The following is a 20632-nucleotide window of genomic DNA, read 5'->3' on the forward strand; positions in this document are numbered from 1 at the left end:
CGACCCGCCGTCGGAAGCGCCGGCCACTGCGGGGGGGGCAGCCCCCCCGCAGAAATCACCTCTGTATAGGTTCGTTCGTTTTCCTAGGTCTACTGACTCGTAGGGGTGATCCCCTAGTTTAGTCCGAACTAGCGATAGCGAGTAAGGACAGCATACATCTCGGACAATCGAGTCGGCCGTAGGCCGCGAGTGTTCTTTTAGAAATGAACTTTGTGAATTTCAGCCTTATGATTTTTCAGCTTTTCGTGATTCAGCCTTTCGTGTTTTCAGCCTTATGTAGTTTTCAGCCTTTCGTGATTTCAGCCTTTCGTGTTTCAGCCTTTTGAGTTTCAGCCTTTCGTAGTAGACCCCAGATAACCCCAGGTGGGCTCTGGGAATAAAGAAATTCGCTATTAGTAGAAAAGTAATCTGGAGGACAACTTCCAGTGCGATAGTGCGCTTCTCGCGAAGTGCAATACCGGACTGGACTAATTTTATTATAACCATTTCCGATAGTGATACGTTATTCTGACTTTGCAAGAGCAACAGGCGGCATTTGTCACAAAATATGGGGTCTACTACGAAAGGCTGAAACTCAAAAGGCTGAAACACGGAAGGCTGAAATCCGAAAGGCTGAAATCACGAAAGGCTGAAAGCTACATAAGGCTGAAAACACGAAAGGCTAAATCACGAAGAGCTGAAAAATCATAAGGCTGAAATTCACAAAGTTCATTTCTAAAAAAACACTCGCGGCCTACGGCCGACTCGGTTGTCCGAGATGTATGCTGTCCTTACTCGCTATCGCTCGTTCGGACTAAACTAGGGGATCACCCCTATGAGTCAGTAGACCTAGGAAAACGAACGAACCTATACAGAGGTGATTTGCCCCCCCGCAGTGGCCGGCGCTTCCGACGGCGGGTCGCCGGCGCACACTCGCGGCCTTCGGCCGTCTCGCCCTGAATCATCTAGGAAACGTGTACAAGAGTCAAGTGTGTATAGATTCAAATGTTGCCGAAAATTGATTTTCCATTGCACAAACCAATTAATACTCAAACATTGAACTCTGTCACCTTATAAAGGTTTGTTATCCATCTGTCCGAATTTTTCAACGATTATGATTCAAGTTACAAAAGTTTCAGCCTTTCATGTTTCAGCCTTTCGTTCATCTTTACTTTCTACTCCAATCCGATTGAAACTGCTTGATAATGGAATCTAAAAAAATCCAATTCGATTAGGTATTCTGACAGCACATTTTTACCATGGAAACTGCGAGAAAGTGTGAAAAACAAAACACATTCAAATTAAAAGCAAGGGACTACTCTACTAAAAATAAGACATTCCGCAGATTTTGAATCACTTTTTGTCCGTTTATTACATTAAAAACTTAACAAATAATTCGCATTGTTAGGCGAAAATGCAGACAGTGCCTTGATGAGATTCTGGTAGTGATTTAATGACCATAATATCAAAAATATTTCATCTAGATATTAGTGTGCAAAAAAGGGAGTGATTTAATTGGTTTCTATAATCAGGGTTTATTAAAAGTAAGAAGTGTAAGACCGTAAAGCAGGTGAGTGACTATCATAAAAACTCTGATGTATTTGGAAAGAAAAAAAATATGAGTCAAAAGATGAAAACCAATCAAAACCACTGCACTCTTTTCTTGCATTTAAAAGTATTGTGATCGAAGGGAGGGAGCTCCGTAGCCGCAAGGATACAGAGTCTGCTTCGGAAAGCGGGTGGCCGTGGGCTCGAATTGTAGTAGAATCAGGCCATTTGGTTGTTAAAGGACTTTAGCATGGGTTTATTCTCAGGCTCCCCACCTTTCTTCAATCTGAATTCTACATAGTATAGTGTCCCTGTTGACTCTCCTTGCAACAAAAAAAAAGTCCCTATTATAATAAAACTGGTGTGAGTAACATATAAAAGTTCTCTCTAGGGAATTGTAATTAAGCGATATTGTTAGGATGGACAGAGGCCTCGGTACTTTAGAGTAGTAAGCTTGAAACGGAAAGGTAAAACTTACACACAAGCACGGATATAAATGAAAAGCATATCACTTACTTTAATAATGATACTGCCGCTGATATAAAGTGCAGAGTACAGAAAACGCCTGGGCAATATCACAATAGATCTAATCTCTGGTCGCAGTGATGAGTCCACACAGAAAAAAAATGTAATCGAAGCCACAAATCTTTAAAATTTTGAAAAACTACTGAATTATGAAATGAATTTAAAAAAAATCACAAGAAGGTTGTATGCAAAGCCACGACCGCAAGGTTGAAGTAGAATACTTTTACAAGAAAGATAACCCGGCTGCTTGCGTGTCAGTCATTTTTTCTAGTAAATAAACGTTGACCGTTAATTGGCAGTATTGTAATTTCTTTTTGTCTGATATTTTGAATGAAGTTCATTGAATCTTTTTAAATTTTGTGCAAATGAGACGTTGAAGTGCTGCCGAATTGTAATATGCACATTTAATACGACATCATTAAACGGGAACGGAACAAAGGCTACGGTTATGCAGAACGCGAATGCCGGCGCGATGCGATTCGCCTTACCGTGGTGAAATGTACAGCTCTTTTTAAGGCGAAGTAGAGCTATACATTTCAACAGATTTCGTCTTGCCGAATCGCATCGCGCCGTTATTTGCGTTCTGCATGACCGTAGCCAAACACTAAGCGACGCAAACACGTAATAATAATCAGAGTATGCATGTAGAGGAAGATAATTAACTTTGAATTATAGCGCAAAACGAGAAAATATTAACTCTTCAAATAATCATTTGTGTTCTTCAAATTTCAGTTGTTCAATTTAATATCCGATGAAATGTTTGTTCATTATCTGATGAAGCTCTTATATAGGCCAAATGATGCATTCCCAATTTACTAGGTCCATAACTCTGCCGACCGTGCTTGGGAAAGCGCGGTATAACGACCAATCAGAGGTCGAATTTTGTGTTTTGACAAGGCTCAAGAGTTTTCAATAGTACAATAGTTCGAATGATAAAATTGCAATTTCATGCATTTGGTAGGAATCTTAGAAGATTTTCTAATCGATTGCTGCAAAAACGAAGGAAATCCATCGGAAACTAACCGATTTATTAGCATTTGAAATTTTTCTCACTTTTTTCAGTTTTAGATTTTCATTTCACATCCCCATGTAGCCGAACTTCCTGAGAGAAGTATTCTAATTCAAAATTAAATCTTCATTAATTCATTTGTTGTCCTTATAAGGACAATTGTTCAATTTATCATAGGATGTAGTGTTTATCTTACATCTCTGTGTTACCTTGATAATGAGGACTAAGGCGCACGGTCAACACAATGAGAAAGGTGTTTTCACATTGAAAACTAGACACGGCTTGTTGGCAAATGCATCTACCGCTAATACCACCGCTATCATACGAAAGCGCGTCGTTTTATGTGGGGAATATCAACAACGAAAAATGACGCGTGTCTAGACATAACCCGAACTGTTTCGCCGTGCTGCTCCCATTTACCTTTACATCGGCCTCAGGGAAGTACCGGCTGCATCTGCATCTACCTTTGAGGCTGTCACTATACTGCTATTGGTACCAAAAGCTATTAACTCTTCAAATAAGTGTTTTATTTGTTCTCAAAAGAACAATTTTTTAATTCAAAATCGGATTTACGCAATCGCATCTCTGTGATATTATCGACAATAATATTCTTCTGAACAAAATGATACAACTTTCCCATTAGGCCTCTGCCATAATAGACGCGAAAAGCGACGCGAACCGATTCGCTCGGCTGTAGGTTAATGTACAGCCATCAGTAGAACTGCACATTAACCTACGGCCGAGCGAATCGGTTCGCACCGCTTTTCGCGTCTACTATGGCTGAGGCCTTAGAGAAAGTTGCTGGCTGATGTATTCACTTCATGCAAGCCTGCTGCTGATGCTTCCCGCTATCGCATTGAAACAGCATTTTAGTGAAGGGAGTGTCGTTGCAGCTGACCCTGCTACTATCGATGCTGATATACCCGCTGTAACAGCTACGCTATGCATAGCCATGGCACAGTTGTGGCCGCTATACGCTGGCCCAACTGCTGAGCAACTGCAACGCTCTCCGTAGCCACGCCACAGTTGTGGCCGCTAAACGCTGCCATTGGTTTCCGCTGTACCTCCTTTTGCTGGCCCAGCTGCTATCGATGCGATCCTGAGATCCGCAGAAACTGCTACGCTTATCCACAGCCATGCCACAGTTGTGGCCGCTATCCGCTATCGATGGTACCCATTGCTCTGCTCCCGCTGCTGCTAAGGGAAGACTGCTGTTGTCGCTGTTCAGAACTATTATGAGTGGCTTCGACTAAAACAGGCTCTTATATAGGGATGAAAATAGGAATGAATTATTTTACGTACGTGGTGGAATGATATAGCTCATGGCTGAGAGCGATCATTTGATAAGCTCCACCTCTTTTTTCAGTTTCTAAAGTTTTTCCTCAGTTTCGTAGCACGGATGCACAAAAATGATTTCTTGTGAACATTCTGTCGAACCGGACCGATAGCACTCTCATTGAAGCAACAAAATAACATGTTTTGTGTCGTGTTGTGCAGCTTGGTTGAAGAAAATGTTCCCGTCCCCGTGTCGCATGTTAGCAGATTATTGCGTTCAGTAGACAGTAGATAGTGTATCCAGCGAATAAACACCGATGGTGCTCTCACACACGCAACGGTTTTAACCCGTATCTTATTGCGGTTTGTAACATCAAGCGATTTCGTTTGCTCGCTGTTGCGTGATGCATCATGTTGCAACTTGGCAGCTGGGAGACGACAAAATTCTGTTTAGACTGATTGATTGAATCGACTTCATATTAGCTCTGCATAGTCGAACTAACTGCTTTTGTGAATGCGTACTAACCGGGCAGTTAATTATTCAATTTCGGTTATGCTGATCGCGCCTTTGCGCTGCCCCTACAGTGGGGGGTTTACTAAATAAAGTGAAAATTAGACAACTACAACTGAATTTGATTGCATCCCGCACAGAATGTCTGCTTGTGTTGATGCCAGAAAATTATTAACCTTCAATTATTAGTTTATTTGCCTTGAAAAAAGCATGTTGCGGTTCAAAATCGGTTGCTAATTACAACCTTTGAGCTGCCCTAACATTGGGGGAATTAAGATACACGGACAACATGCACTGTGGAAGCTATTTCACATTCAGTAAATTAGACGGGTGCGACAAATTTGAATTGCAAGGATGCAACACAGAATGCTTGCTTGCGTTGACAAAAATTATTAACTTTCAATGACTTGTTTATTTGCCTTAAAAAAGGCATTTTGATTTTCGAAATTGGATTTCCTGATGGCAATCATCATGCAGCCCCAACACGGGGGGAATAATGGCTGTCTGGCGATACACGCTGAGGAAAACCGCGCTGCTCCTGAGACGTGGTGACCAACCACAGGGCTAGTGCTGCTGCTAAGGAAGGGCGACTGCTGTTGTCGCTGTCTAGAACGATTATGAGCGGCTCCGGCTGAAACAGGCTCCTATATAGGCCAAATAGCATGTTTTCAATTGCAAGGTATATGATTCTGTCGACCGTGCTTGGGAAGCAAGCATATAACGACCAATCAGGGGTCGAATTTTTCGTTTTGACAAGGCTTGACTATTTTCAATAGTACAATAGTGTGAATAATAAAATTACAATTATCTTATTTTGGGAAGAATCTTAGAAGATTTTCTAATCTATTGCTGCAAGAACGAAGGAAATCCATTGAATACTAACCGATTTATTAGCATTTGAAATTGGACATATTTTTCACTTTTTTCGGTTTTAGATTTTCATTTCACATCCCTATGTAGCCGAACTTCCTGAGAGAAGTATTCTACTTCAAAAACTCCAAATATATGTCTCTCAGTTGTTTTTTTTTTATTTTTCTATGAAAAAAACTGTAATTTAGGTTGGTAGTATCTTGGAATTCATAAACTATCATGTTATAATCCAATTTTTCTTCAATACATTATTTAATTGAACGCTCTACTATTTAACTAGTGGAAGAAAAAACTTGCGATTGGAAGAAAGTTCGGCTTCAATTATCCTAAGACTAAGGCGAAAATATTTTTTTTTATTTTTTCTGGCAACTAAATGGGTGAAAGATGAGTATTTCTCAATCACAAACAATATTAGAGAAACTGGTATAACTGAGCCATTCAAGGTTATCACAATATGTTTATTGTTCTCTGATTTGTACTACCTTATAGTGCACCTCGCTTTGGGCAAATAATAAATCCGTATATTTATAAAACCGGTTAGTAAATATGATGAATAATACAACACGTGAAAGTGACCCTCTGCTGAGTTCCAAAAAGAAGACAAACTTTCGCATCGACCAAAACGATTCACCTATTGCGGAGGACTGCAAACCCAACGAATCTTATCTTCAGCGACAAGCGAGTATTATATCCGATCCGGATGTTCTTTGTGGGAGAACTTTTCGAGCCGGTCTCATGATTATCGTCTTCAGGTTAGAAGCAACAAGCACTCAACCTAATAATTATATGTATTATCTTTTTCTTAATTCACTAGCATACACTGGTTGGTATCCGCATTAATCTGCGTAACTGGGTTGTGTTTAGTAGTATACCCACCCGGACACAGCTATGCCTGTCATGTATACTTTGCGATAGTCTATCTTCGAATGACTTTTTGGGTTGCAACGTATGTTCTGCATGAATCAATCAAACCATCATGTCGACTGTTAATCAACCAGAATTATAACCTATACCAGGATATGACATGCTACAGAAAGGCACCACTCCAGATTGTGTCATTTTGGAATATTATATTGCTCGCAATCCAAGCCAATATTCAGACATTGTTTGCCGTAAGCGACAGTGCATCGAATATCTGCGATGGGGTTCCGAACATTACAGAACTCAGTGCCAGCTGGAATATTTCCCCCCAACTTTTTATTTCCATCTTCTGCTGCTTGGAAACAATAGCACTTGCTTGCTTTTACATACCGGCGATTAGTGAGTATCTGTTATCACAATGAATATTTGTCCCATATTTTGAAACTACGGCTTTGGCTTCAATCCGAATTCTCAGAAATATGAATCCAAGGTTAAATATAAGCATAGTGCTTATTATACAACTTGTATTTATTTTGCAGAACGATTGACAAAATCATTGCGTCAGCAATCCGAAGAAGACTCACCGGATCGAACTCTGTCGAATCAGGATGATATTTCGATCAACCAGAGATTGAAACGCCAAGCGGAACAGGTCAAAATACTGCGAGTGGCCAACGTGGCCCTTAAAAAGGAAGCTATCGCTTTGGGCGCGTTAGATGCAGATGAGTAGTGTTCAATTTATAAGCCTGTCAAATAGGATGAGTCAAGTAATTCTCAACTCGTTACGTACAATAATGTAGATACAGGATCCTATATAAACGGAATGTTTTGTTTTTTTTTGTTTCCTTCTGTTATGTAACTGTAAACATATCTCGTGAAAATGCAATTTTTCAATAAAATTCAATACTACAATGATAATGCGTTGTGTTTTACAAGGAAATATTTTGTGATATTTGTTTTATTCAGTTGTATATAATACTCTGCACAAACATCTAGATCTAGATTATCAAGGTAATATTTTGCCACCAGTTCTCAAATTTTCGAAACATGGCTTTCATTACTGAACAGATTTAAACTGGAGGGTTTGTCAAATTAGAAAAATCTCTCATCAGATACAGTATATGGAGCTATGAATAGTATTTTAAATAGAAACAAGCTGTGACCGGAATTGGAAGTCACGTGGTGTTTCAGTTAATAGGGTATCTCTTGTATGTTATTAGTATTTGGACTTAGAAAAAGTGTTCATATATAGTATTATTTGTCAGAAACGATGCACCGTAATATATTTTGCTGAAGTTTCACTTGATAATGTAATGTTTTTAGAGTTTTAAATAATTTTCTCTTAAGGAAAATAAGCTGGTGGAAAAGGAAATGGAGGTTAAAAATTTGAAAATTGGGCACCAAAACCAAGAATGCATTTACGAAGAATTGCTCTCTGGGATCGAAATGTAGAGTAGAAATCGATGTTACAATTTGATGTTAGTGTTGGAGAACGAGTCAACGCTCTATTTTGAGTGATTTCTGTTCAGTTTATTGATGCTTTTGGTAGGATTTAATATTAGTTCTAAGCTTATTAGAGTATATATAACACGAGAAGAGCTGCAATTTATTGGATCACACCGTAAATAATTGTCTGTTTGAAAATGGTGGTGTTTTGCAATTTTGAGAATAAAATAAACAGCGAGTAGTGGCTTGTTCTGTTCAAGATTCACATCTACTCCAAAACAGCCGAGGTGGCCATTTCACTAACACCGCAGGTGTTGTCGCCTCTGAAAACCCGGTAGTAGCCTTGCTCGCCCCACTTTGGACCCCAGGAATTCTTGATAATCCAGTAGGGTAAAGTTTTGTTGAACATCGGATACTCCTTAACTCCGTAGCCAACGATCAACACACCGTGGTCCAAATTCTTTTTGCTGCACAACGGGCGCCACGGGTGCGAGATTCCGCCTCGATAGAACTGCATAGCATTGGCATTCAGTCCTATGGACACAGGTCCATTGCTAACTAGAAACTGAGCAATAGCCGTTTCGTTTTTCGGCAAATCAACCGCCCCCTTAACGCGGACGTGAACTAAGGTACTATTGAAGTGACACTGCTTTTGCTTCTTCGCAAGGTAAGGGTATTCCTTTTCTAGTTCCAGTCCGCCTAGTTTTTCGATTGCCCTAAAATAAAGATATTTGTTTATCTGAACGAAACATTACAAATAAGATTCTCCTACTTATAAGCATCATCCATGTATCCACCCTGGCACGCATTGTCTACGGTGTCACAATCCAGCAGCTCTTGCTCCGAGTACTCCTCTAGCGTTTTAGTTTTGATTTGTTGCAATCCTTCAATGTTACCTACTGTGCTGAAGGCCCAACAAGATCCACAATTGCCCTGATTTTTCACCTGTGGGAATTAACAGAATATATATAATTAAAAAATTGGCTAATATGCCATAGGTATAAAATCGAGAAAAACGCATTTTTAACCCTCTAGTGCCCAATACCGCCATTTGGCGGGCTTCAGTCGAAGTTTTGAAAAGCTTCAATATGTACTTAAAAAGTGTTCATAATGGTTCATAGTGATTTTACCGAAGCCCGTTTAGAAATTAACTTGGGCACTAGAGGGTTAAGTATTTTGCCAGTATAAAATATTTTGACTGTCCATGACAACTTTTTTATCGAGTATACCTTTCATATGTGCTGAATCCTTGCCGTTGAGTTGAAACAGAGAAATCTGCAGGAAAATGCCACCCGCCAAGAGTTTCGAATGCAGTGGCCGTTTTTTTTTTGACGTAGAATTACGTCTTACGGCAATATATATAGGGGACCAATTTCAATACAGGGATCCAATTTCAAAAACCAAAAACAATGAGAGCGTCACGAAAATTGTCCAATTTCAAATGTTTTAAACTCAGTCAGTTTCCAACTGATTTCCGTCTTTTTTGCAGCAATCGATTGGAAAATCATCTAAGTACCCGTCCAAATGCAGAAAGTTGTAATCTGATTGTTAAAACTATTGTACTATTGAAAATTGTCAAGCCTTGTCGAAACGCAAATGGCGACCTCTGATTGGTCGCACAATGCTTCTTTTTCTAGGTCGACAGAATATACCTAGTTGACTAACAATGCGCGCTTTGTGTTTTATGTTTAATTCATTCCATGACTGTGTCGATACCACAAGGACGTTGGTTGCTGATCGTGACGGAGAAAGAAAAGCCGAGTTTCAATTTTGGATGATCGCGCTGGACGCGTTGATACTTAAACACCTGTCTATCTGGCGGCTGTTATGGAGTTTTCGGTAGCTGCAGAATTATTGGAAGTGGCAGGCAATTCTACTAGAGAAAACGGGAGAACTAGAATCATCGGCGAATGGTTATCCGAAATGATGATAATTGAACAAACTTGCCAGTGTTGTTACTGTTGTGAAATATAATAGCACCTTTTGGTGCTCTACACTTATGTGGTTGAAGTAGTTGAGATTCATCATCTGTAACAGATGGGAAACCGCAATTTTCAGCATTTGCAAGCCAAGAAAAATTGTTTTATTTGTGTTTTGAAGGGTTTTACTCATAAATTATAGGAAAAATTAATTTTTCTGTGATGTTTAATGGGCTCTGGGAGTCAAAAAACTAAATGCAATGCTGAACTGAACCATGTAAAATATTCAAAAAAAATAAAAAAATATATGGAAAAATGTATGAATCGAACAGAATTGAAAAAAGTGCAAAAGAGTGGGTTTGTAGCTTAAAAAAGTCATTTTTTCATAAATCACGTTTGAGCAACCTGAAAACAATTTTTTAGAAAGTCGAAATGTTCTACAAAAATGCTATAAATAACATTATCTTTCAATTTAAGGCTGAGCACCTTGACTTTTTCAACATCGATTTTTTTGGGACACCCTAATAACGGATGGTTATTACTAAACTGCAACTGTGGTTTGATGCTGCCGCAAATGCACAGCAGTGTCATGTTTATTACGATTAGTTGATACTGTGCATAACAAGCGGTATATACGAAATAAATCCGATTTCAAACAGAAAAGTTCGGCACGTGTGACATAAGACAGGCTGTCGTAATTCTTCGTTAGCCTTGCGGTCGTATCTTATAAACAACCTCTTTAACTTTTTTTTTTTTTTTCAATTATAACGATTCAATAGAACATTGATATGCCATGTTTTAAAACAGTACGAAAGCACAAGTGAGGACAAGAAGGACGACGAGACAATTGTTTCGTGCAACCCGGTCAAACCGTTGCGGAAGCGTGAGGCTCGAGCTATTGCATCAATGAGAAAAAAACAGCTCCACCACGCTGTGCTTTTCAAAAGCTACGGGTCCTGCCATGATAATCTCACAATCCACTTCCCTATTTTTTCTCATCAGATCCAAAATAAAATCTGAATCTTCTCTTCAATATTATCTCTCATCAAAGAGCTAAACTGCCGTTCCAATCATAGTAGTCCCATGTTCTACACAAACCCTATGCACGCTGGGACAACTATGCTCGGAACGGCAGTAAATAGCATTTCTAAGAATGTAAATTCATTAATGACAGAAGGAAAAAGTCACGCTTTTTGATCATTGGGTTTCGCGGCACAACAAATAAATTCTTGTCATATCAAATATTCTTTGTAAAAAGATCAAAATTTGACGCAATGGCCTTACGATCGCTTACCTGAAAGACGCCAGTAACCACCAGGCTCTAGCACAAAATATCTTTCGAAAGTTAATAACACACTTCGATGAAATCAAGTATCTAACTTTTTTATCATTGTAGATAGAAGAAAATTTTTTTCTATAATTTTATAACTCCGTTAATTTTAAGTAACTTTGTTAAAAAAAGTTTTTCTCTATCTTTGAAAATAACCGATTTATATTAAAAAATACATTTTGCGCTCTAACTCTTTTATTCAATTTTCACCTTAAAATTGTCTTTGAACGACTTTTAGGGCTTTTTAAAAGAAACACTTTGCAATGCTGACATCGTGAATATCTCAATTCTACTCAAAGTTATTAATGTTTTTCATCACAAAATATGCGTTTTTCATTTGTTTGTTTTTTGTTATTCTTTTTGGGGCAAACATAAAAAATATCTCTTGGTCTCAATTTAAAGGACACATTTGACTCTATGAATGGAGAAATTTTCGGATTTTTTTTTAAATTTGAGTAAATTCAATGCAAAAACATGACAAAAATTTCAATAATTTTATATATATTTTTTGGCATTTTTTCTTAAACAAGAAGTAATTACCTTTTTTCCCTGTAGGGTTGAAACACAATTGCGTCCAATAGTAAGGACTATTGTTGTATGACCAATATTTGATTTGGTAATAGTCGATTATCCTATCACAATTGAGGTGTGATGGACACTGGTTGACAGGGCCGGCGTTTCATGTGGGTAGTATGGGTAGTAGAACCCACTCGGAAAATATTCATGTGGGTACTTACCCACACGGAATTATCGGACAAAACCAAAAAAGTACTGTTGCGAGCGACAGATTTTTTGATGGATATCGTTGAGCGAGTGGTTATAAATCTACAGACTTACGTACAGTTGTAACGTTACTCAGAGAAAAAGATTATTTTTTAAATTGTTTCATTTACGATAGAGTTCTGAATTACAGTTACGATAGAGTTCTCAAGTTTTGTTTTCTCGTAAAAATTTCCCATGCCAAATTTGAGCTCAATCGGACTTTGGGCAGTAGAGCCTTGAGGCGGTCAAAGTTACAGTTTTTTGATCGATAAAGGAAATGTTCGAGCTAAGAGTGCCTCTTGTGTGTTCTGGTGTAGCTCGAGTCTCCCAACGCAAAAGTTCCATGTCCCTGAAATTTATTTTTTGTTTTTAAAACAAATTTATATGAAACAACATCAGTTCTCGACATTTCATGCATTTCTACGAGATTTGCTATAAAAAATCGATTTCTAAAACTTCGAGAACTACTCTTGTGCATTTTAGGTTGGTCAAAAATGTAAGACTTTCACGACTGTAAGTGAAACCCTCTCAGAAGTTCGATTAGGCTCAAATTTTGGATGGAAACGTTTTTCGAGAAGACAAAATGGTTGAGCCCCAACGTTAGCATTGAAAAAAATGCTCATAAAGGGCCGATTTTTCTTGAGTTTACCTTTACACGCACTGACGAAACTACCCATGAAGCATCAATTATAGTAACCCATGAGTCAGCAGAAAAAAATTTACTCAAACTCTAACTATAATGGCGAAAACAGTGAAGCTACTCCATTCAGAAGTGTGCGCGATCAAAGAACGTTACCACGTCGCGTCGAAAACAGACAATGTACGGAAAAGGGACGCCGGTTACGCTTGTTTCGATATCTACAACATCTTGGCACTGCTGGACTACAATCAGAGCATCGAAAAAAAGACCGGTTCCGGACGGCCGACGCCCTGAGCGACAAGAAGCTCCAAAGAATGCTGAAGAGGATAACCGAGGGAGAAGTGGCTACATCGCTGCGTACGCTTGATCGGGAAGTCGGTTCAACCGGCCAAACAGTGGAAAAGTACCTGGTGAACATGGACATCAGAAAGTGGGAGTCCCATTCATTGGTTTCGATTTTTCCGGCGAATTGCGACGTTATGATGGTGGTCCACGCCTAGACCTATCTCACCCTGGATGACAACAACTGGCAGGGCACTCCATATTTTACTTTACCCACGAAGAAAGTGACCTCTGAGGTGAAATTCATTTCACACACCAAGTTCCCAAAGAAGGTGTTGCTGTACCTGACAATCAACGAGAAGCTCCGTACTGGCCGTAAACGGGGAAATTTATAGTACGAGGTGCCTACCGGTAGTTTACGTCGTTTATCAAGAAATACCGTAAGGGCGAAGACGCGGTGCTCAGGCCCACTACTCGAAGCAATCGTTGGAGAAGATGGAGCGGCTGAAAATCGATGCGGTACCCAGGTCGGCCAACCCACCCAACGTTCCCAGCTGCATCCCATCCAGAGTTTCTGGACAAACCAGAAGTGTGAGAACTACCTCAACAATCTTGACGCGAAAATTGAGGAGGAATTGATAAATAGAACGAAAAAAGAACTCAAAAACATGCCTACACGCATGTCCACGATGGCGAATGTTCCGGTAAACTCTCGGCAAGCCACTCGCAAGGGCGTGGAATTACTTTTGCAAATGAGCCTATATAATTGCCTTCCATGAGAAATTAATGGGAAACATGACTACTGAACGCAATTCGAAAAACTAATTTCTCTTAAACATTCCATTGGCACCCTATTGTTGATGCACTGTCGACTTTTCGTAAAATTTTGTTTAGGTATCAGAAGGCCAACCCCCAACCCCATACCCGACTACGCCTTCGTCACCCATGAACTTTCCCTATTCCTTACTACCCACTCGGGAAGATAATGTGACGCCGGCCCTGCTGGTTGACATAATACCCGATCCCAGTCGACCCGTTTTATGAATTCTATTACCTTACCAGGATCACAATGCCAAATTTCATGGGGCTCTAGTAGCCCTTTTTCAAATATTGACATCCTTTGATTGGCTCCACAGTTGCAGTTTCGGTTTCAAGGCAAAACCAACATTCTGTAGATTGAGTTTTGACCGGTGGCCGGTCAACAGACCCATTAGTACCCGAGGATCATTTTTATTCAGTTTTAGTAAGATCCGAGCTTTCACAGCACTCGGTGTGATAAATCTTCTAGCTTGTCTGGATGTATCCGTGGCGTTCCAGCTTGATTCTACCTTGGACATTTCCCAAGTTCTAAATTCAGTCCTTAGAGCGCATTCTGGGACTCCATAGAATGGTTCCGGATCAATAAAATTTGATGCTGAGCCTTCTTTTGCTAGACTGTTGGCTTTTTCATTTCCTTTTTCCTTCAATGCCGCAATGGCCGGGCACCCAGTATAGAGTAACTTCATTCCTACTGGCCAATTGTCTTAAAGAAAGAAGGCATTCCCACACTAGCCTCGATTTACATGTAAAAGCTTTAAGTGCTTTCAAAGCTGCTTGGCTATCATAAAATATGCAGATTTTCGCAAATCTATATTTTCTTGTTAAACAAATATTCACACATTCAATAATAGCATGAATTTCTGCTTGAAATACCGTTGGACTGTGGTCCATTGGTATAGCTCTACTGGTTCCGGGGCCAAACACCCCAGCTCAATTATTTTCACCCATTTTTGATCCAACCTGTTGTGTAAAACACAACAGGACCTGGACGTAGACTCGGCCCTCCTCCATTCATAGCGGTTTAGCTTAACTACTTTGAACGGAATGTCATAGTTTGTCTTTGTTGTCTTCCAATCTTCTATTGTTCTAACATCAGAATTCAGTCTGTATTCCTCAAGGATCTTTAGGTGTCCCACAAGGTCACCATCTAAGATCTTATTAAAACGTTCAAATAGCAAAGCACTTTTTGCAGCCTGCTGCTTTACATATTTGTGTTAAGGTAGCATATAAAGGAGTGCTTCCAAAGCAACTGATGGTGTACTTTTCATTGCCCCAGTTATTAATATACAGGCAAGCCTACCAAGCTTCGCTTGAGCGGTTACCTCATTTATTTTAGGCCACCATATAAGTGAAGCGTATGTGATCTTCGGACGAACAATTGCCGAATAAATCCAATGGACTGATTTTGGTCGTAGTCCCCATGTTTTTTCCACGGCTCTACTACAAACCCAAAGGGCATTTGTACCCTTAGAGATAGTCTTGTCTAGATGAGAATTCCAATTCAGCTTTTTGTCCAAAGTTACACCGAGGTATTTGCCTTCTTCTGCAAACTGAATTTGAACATCGTCTAGAACAGGCCGTTCAAATTTTGCTTTACCCTTTAGGGAAAAGGTACTATAGCAGTTTCAGAAGATTAACATTTAAACCCTCTTCTCTACACCATTTTGAAGTAGATTTGAGCGCAGTTTGTAGCCGATTAGATATCATGTCATCGAATATCCCACGAACTATTATGGCTACATCGTCTGCGTAGCCAATTACCTCATATCCTAGTTCTGTTAGCCTTTCAAGGAGTTTGTCTACAACTAAGGACCACAATAAGGGTGAAGGGCCAGCTGGTTCCTGCTTTGAAATCATCACATTGTTTGGTGATTTTCGGTTATTTTACACCTAAAGAACTGTTAAACATATATACAGGTGTTCTATTGAAATGTGCTGAGTGCGAAAAGTGTGAAGTTCCACAAAAAAAAGTGAATTTAATTGTGAAAATTGAATATTATTGCGTTGCTTTTTAGATTCACCGAAGTGTTTATTTTTTCTTGTTTTTTTTTTCTATCGCTGTCTTGGCGACGGTTTGAAAGTGTGGAGTGTGTGGTGTTATTACATACAATAAGGAGAGTGTTTTTCGAGCAGCTGCTCCACATAGTTTTATATTGATTGAATGCTCATTAGGGATTTATTCATTGGCATAGTGCAAATTATAATTGGCTTGTATCTAGTTAAACTTGAAGTGAAAATTTGCCAATAAGATCAAAACCATGCATCGCCGTTTACAGTGTTTATGTGCTATCTCTTTTCAACGAATGAAATGTTGTATGGATTAAACGAGTGTGTGAAGGCATACATGCATGTTGCCACTGTACTTCTATTTAAAGAAAAGTCCAAAAACGATGAAAACAACTGGAAAATGCAGAGATGAAAGCTAAGTATACGTTTTGTCTTGTCTGTATTGTAAAGTGATATTTTGATACTTGTTTCTAGTTTTACTTTATGTGAGAAAACAGATACAGAGAGATTTTGATTTCATCGTTGAAATTGTGTGCGGGGTATTTTTTCCGCAGGGTTTCAGTAACAAGTTTTATTTTTTTCCACAAAGTGTTAGTGTGGTTTGTGGAGTTTGGAGTATGTGTTTCTCAGGAATCATATGCTTTGATTTTTTGATTGTTATAGCTTTTGACCAGTTGATTTACATAATTTGTTATATTTATGACTAGTTCGGCACTTTGTCAATAAATTTAAAAATATATTCAGGCTTATATGTATATTTGCTTTTATTAAATTGTTGAGGCTTTGGATGCATGGAACATTGCCAATTTTCATATTTATTAGGCGTATTAGGCGTACATTGTTAGGAGATAATCGACGTAAACGCCGAGTTCCTGCGCGTATGTGTCGGCCGGGGGGATTAAAGCGGTTGTTCGTAACGCTTCGGTGTAAACGCGTATTCAGCCCGGGCGAGTTTTGCTGATATATGGACTTCCGGCGTGTGGTGATTTCGCGAAGTGAACCCAGATATTTCATCATATCTTTCTCATCTTCATCAACGTTAAGTCGGAGACTGCTCGCGCGTTGCATCTAAATTATTACATCGGAAATCGAAGTAGATTTCGTTCAGTCGATAAATATCATTTCAACCCCCGCGTCGGTACCTTCCATGAGGTCATATTATCTACAGATGGAACAACAACGCGCAATAGTTTAAGGTATAAAGAGCATCACCTTACGAGGAGACATACGGTAATTTGAGGTTGTCTCGGTTTAGTCAAAAATCCTGTATCCTCGCGTACGTTTTATTGTTGCGGTGTTACATTGTCAAACTAAATAAGTTCGAATCACATTATGAATATCGTGGCGGATGTAATAAACTTGTAGACGCGGCACTTGTTCTGAAGAACCCGACATTAGCGCATCGTTTACCAAAACGAACCCTGCTGTATACCTTCCCCTTTATCCAACATCCCAGTGATTTCTCGTGGAAGTGCAGAGGTGTTCTCGGCTTCCAATAAAGCGAGTATCACGTCAACATATTCCTATACAAACTCCTTCTTTGACCTGCATTCGGATGCGGCCGGCGCTGGTATTGCCTAATATAAAGATTTAGGTCACCTGTTTTTACACATTGAGGATGCATGTTGGTCCCAAACATCATCTGTTGGTTCTTTGTGTAATTACAGCTGATCTGGCAATAACGGAGTAGCAACCGCGGGCGGTCAATCATGCTCATGCTCATGCTCAACTAAGGACCACAATTAGGGTGAAAGTACTCCTTCCTGAGGACATATCTTATTAGAGGGGTGCTTCGAATTTTCCAGGAGTCGATTTTCATTCATTTTGAGTCCATCTGATAAGTTGTCCGAAAACGGCCATTTCGAAGCAGATTTCCGATCTTGAACATGGTCCCGAAGATCCGGATTTACGGGAACCATATAATGACTTATGGCTCTTTAGGTACCGTATACTAAAAATAGACAAATTTTCCAATCTTTTGGCGGGTCAAGATCGAAAATCGGTTAAGAATTGAAGAAGTAAGAAGCATTCCATTTTGGTGGGTACCCGGGTAACCTGCCGAGTACTTACGTATGTTAAAATTGCCGAGTACATAACGGTTAACAGGATAGAGGAGAGACTGATGGGTCTAAAGGCTTTGGGAGTCGTTTTGGCTCTTTTTCCCACTTTAGGAATAAAGACAACTCGAACCTTTCTCCAGGTTTTTGGTATGTAGCTCTTGGTAACACTGGCTCTCAAAAGCTCTGTCAACTGGGGAATAAGAGCTTCTTTTCCCTGTTGGCGCAGTGCTGGGAAGATTTCATCTTTCCAGCAGATTTGTAAGGTTGAAAAAAACTCAATGCCCATTCAACCCTACCAGGCGTGAAGATTTCACAAACTTTAAGATAGACTTCAGTTGATCATAAAATTCCTGCCTCATCTGAGTCCTGTACTTCCCCGGATATGGGTGTTGATCCTGGAAAGTGAGTTCTCATCATTACTTCCAGAGTTTCAGCGGAATCAACTGTAAAACTGCCGCCCTCTTTTTTAAGATTGTCAAGACCATTTGAATGATCTTTTGAAAGCATTTTGTGCAGCTTCACAGCTGTTGGAGCGTTATTGATCTCTTCGCAGACCCGTCTCCAGTCCTGTCTTTTGACACGCCTCAATTCTCTGTTGTATGCAGTCAGGGTTTTTTTGTAGTGATCCCAGTTTAAAGTGACTTTTGCTCGATTGAACAATCGTCTAGATTTTTTCCTTAATTCTACCAGCTTCTCATTCCACCAAGGAACATCTCTGCTTGATGATCTAGCTTGATATGATGAAATCATTTCATCAATGAATTCATCAGAGGCATTTTCCAGTTGTGAACAAGTTTTTATTGATGTGCCTTCAATTATATTGTGGTTCATTAAATAGAATCGATAGTATTGATAGTAATTACCTTTCAAAAGTTATGAGTTTTTAAAAGTAAAATACATCGAATACAGCCTTTTTCATGGTCACCCTTGAGCGCTACGATTTGTTACATAGGGGAGGGGCAGGCTCGGATTTGAGGGGGGGGGGCAAAGGGGGCTTATACCCCGGACCTCCCGATTCAAGGGGCCCTGCTAGTTCTCAGGCGACCTTTTTTGCTCGTCGCCTTCCAGAACGTTATTTCTAAATGTTTTAAGAAAAGAAGACCTCACAAACGGATTTTAACCGCCCCCCCACCCCAGCGCCTAAATCCAGCCCTGGGGAGGGGGAGGTAAGATCAGCGTTACGTAACACAAAATCTCTGGAGAGACTCTCCAAAAACGAGCATTTTTGTTAAGCAAAATCTTATACAGCGTTACGTGGGGGTCCAAAAATTGGGTGTTTTTACGTTACGTAATTGATGGATGTCGCCTTAGCTTATTTTTGAATTATGGGCAGCATTCCTATTAAAATCGAATGATTTACGTAAACTTACCGACGAAACTGCCCCCAGCGTCCTCCAATCAAACGCTTCCGGAAGTTGAATATTCTCGTCGATTACAGCCATCGGATTACGGATCAAGTTTCGTTCTTGCTCGCTCGGAACCACCAATCCAGTGCGTTGCTTGTACTCTGCGCTAGTCATATCGGCAAAGTGCGTTATACCGTACTTAGCCGTTCCCTGTTCGTACTTATTTAGTTGTTCGATTTGGAATAGATTGTTCTCGAAGATACGGAACCGCATCTCGTGCTCGAACGTGCTCTGATAGGTTCGGTTGTGTCTCAGCTTGAACTTTTCGAACAGATGACGCGCATGGTCAACTCCACGTGAGTAGCGCTCCGTTTGGTCACGATGTGGTCGTATGGACCGTGTCGATCGCTTTGCAGCGGCCAATTGCTGCTCATGTTCAGGATCATCGTCTCCATCGCATTTGACGTTGTACTTGCGTTGATCCATGGTATCTAACCAGACACGCTCCCACACCGAGATCTTACAAACAACGCTCGGTTCGTCCTTCACTTTAAAGGTGTATTTGTACAACGAACCTGCGACCAGTTGTACTGATCCTTTAAGGATCTCGAAGTCTCTGTAAAACACCGATAACTAGAGTAAGAAAAACAACACAAAGTTGTGTTCAGAACTTACTGGTACGATTTGGATTTTTCCTCGTTATATGCCACCAGGCCGGCACGGATTCGTTCGATGTGACTCCTATCTTTCAAATCTTCCAGTGACAACTCGTTCGAACCTCCGACTTTTTTGGCATGACGACGTTGCCTCCGCTTGAGCGAATTCTTATCTTCGTCAGAACCATCGCAGTGGAACTTGTATTTGCGATTCTTTGTTTGATCCTTATTTTTTAACCATGGCCGCTCCCATGAGTTCAAATAACAGATCCTTTCGATTCCATCATCAACGGGGTACGAAATGTAGTACGTGTAGCTCATGCCTCCTACAACTTGTTCGGTTCCGTTGATAATTTTTGGTTTGCTAAAATTACAACATGATTAGGTATTTAATTTTGGACAATCAGTTGGACTATGTTAAAAACGTACTCCTGCTTGAGCCCTCCGGAAGCAACTAGGATGTCATTGATACGCAAAATATGTTCTTCGCGTTGGAGTTCTTCGTCGGAGAGTGGCCGTAACGCACCAACGTTTCGCTTCTGGCGCGATTTACTGACTCTATTTCTTTCATCCTGACCATCGCAACTGGAGTTGTAGACATATGCATCTTTGGACTCACCAAGCCACGGCCGCTCCCAGGAGGTCAATTTGCAAACTCTCCTTGTATTATCTACGGTGTACGCGATGTAATAGGTGTACTTGATTCCAGCTACAACCTGTGATGTCGCGTTGAGAATTTCTGGCTTTCTACAATAAAAAAAATTGAAAAACAAGCAAATTCCTCGTT

The 20632-nt window shown here is 40.0% G+C and overlaps 2 protein-coding genes across 3 annotated transcripts in view; one reads left to right on the forward strand and one right to left on the reverse strand.

The window, feature by feature from the left end:
- The first annotated feature begins 5925 nt into the window (after positions 1–5925).
- On the forward strand, positions 5926–7496 carry LOC129719121 (uncharacterized). Its single transcript, XM_055670544.1, has 3 exons — positions 5926–6469; positions 6532–6977; positions 7118–7496. Exons 1-3 carry the CDS (start codon positions 6264–6266, stop codon positions 7306–7308), a joined length of 843 nt encoding a protein of 280 aa, XP_055526519.1. The 5' UTR covers positions 5926–6263; the 3' UTR covers positions 7309–7496.
- Positions 7497–8084: 588 nt separating this feature from the next.
- Positions 8085–20632, reverse strand: part of LOC129719120 (uncharacterized) — a 35531-nt gene continuing 22983 nt past the window's right edge. For both annotated transcript variants that reach the window (XM_055670542.1, XM_055670541.1), the window contains 5 exons: positions 20275–20592; positions 19865–20209; positions 19214–19805; positions 8797–8969; positions 8085–8740 (listed from right to left, as the gene is read on the reverse strand). In XM_055670542.1, the coding sequence (XP_055526517.1) occupies positions 8293–8740; positions 8797–8969; positions 19214–19805; positions 19865–20209; positions 20275–20592 (1876 nt within the window). In that variant the 3' untranslated portion in view covers positions 8085–8292. The remainder of the gene's footprint in view (positions 8741–8796; positions 8970–19213; positions 19806–19864; positions 20210–20274; positions 20593–20632) is intronic.

The sequence above is a fragment of the Wyeomyia smithii genome, chromosome 1, assembly GCF_029784165.1.
Source record: "Wyeomyia smithii strain HCP4-BCI-WySm-NY-G18 chromosome 1, ASM2978416v1, whole genome shotgun sequence".
Classification (NCBI taxonomy): Eukaryota; Metazoa; Arthropoda; class Insecta; order Diptera; family Culicidae; genus Wyeomyia; species Wyeomyia smithii.

Excerpts from the sequence above, each read along its gene's own strand:
- LOC129719121 (XM_055670544.1), top strand. The coding sequence starts at position 6,264 with ATGATGAATAATACAACACGTGAAAGTGACCCTCTGCTGAGTTCCAAA. Across the intron at positions 6,470-6,531 it reads CTCATGATTATCGTCTTCAG|CATACACTGGTTGGTATCCG; the intron begins GTTAGAAGCAAC and ends TTAATTCACTAG. Across the intron at positions 6,978-7,117 it reads CTTTTACATACCGGCGATTA|AACGATTGACAAAATCATTG; the intron begins GTGAGTATCTGT and ends TTTATTTTGCAG.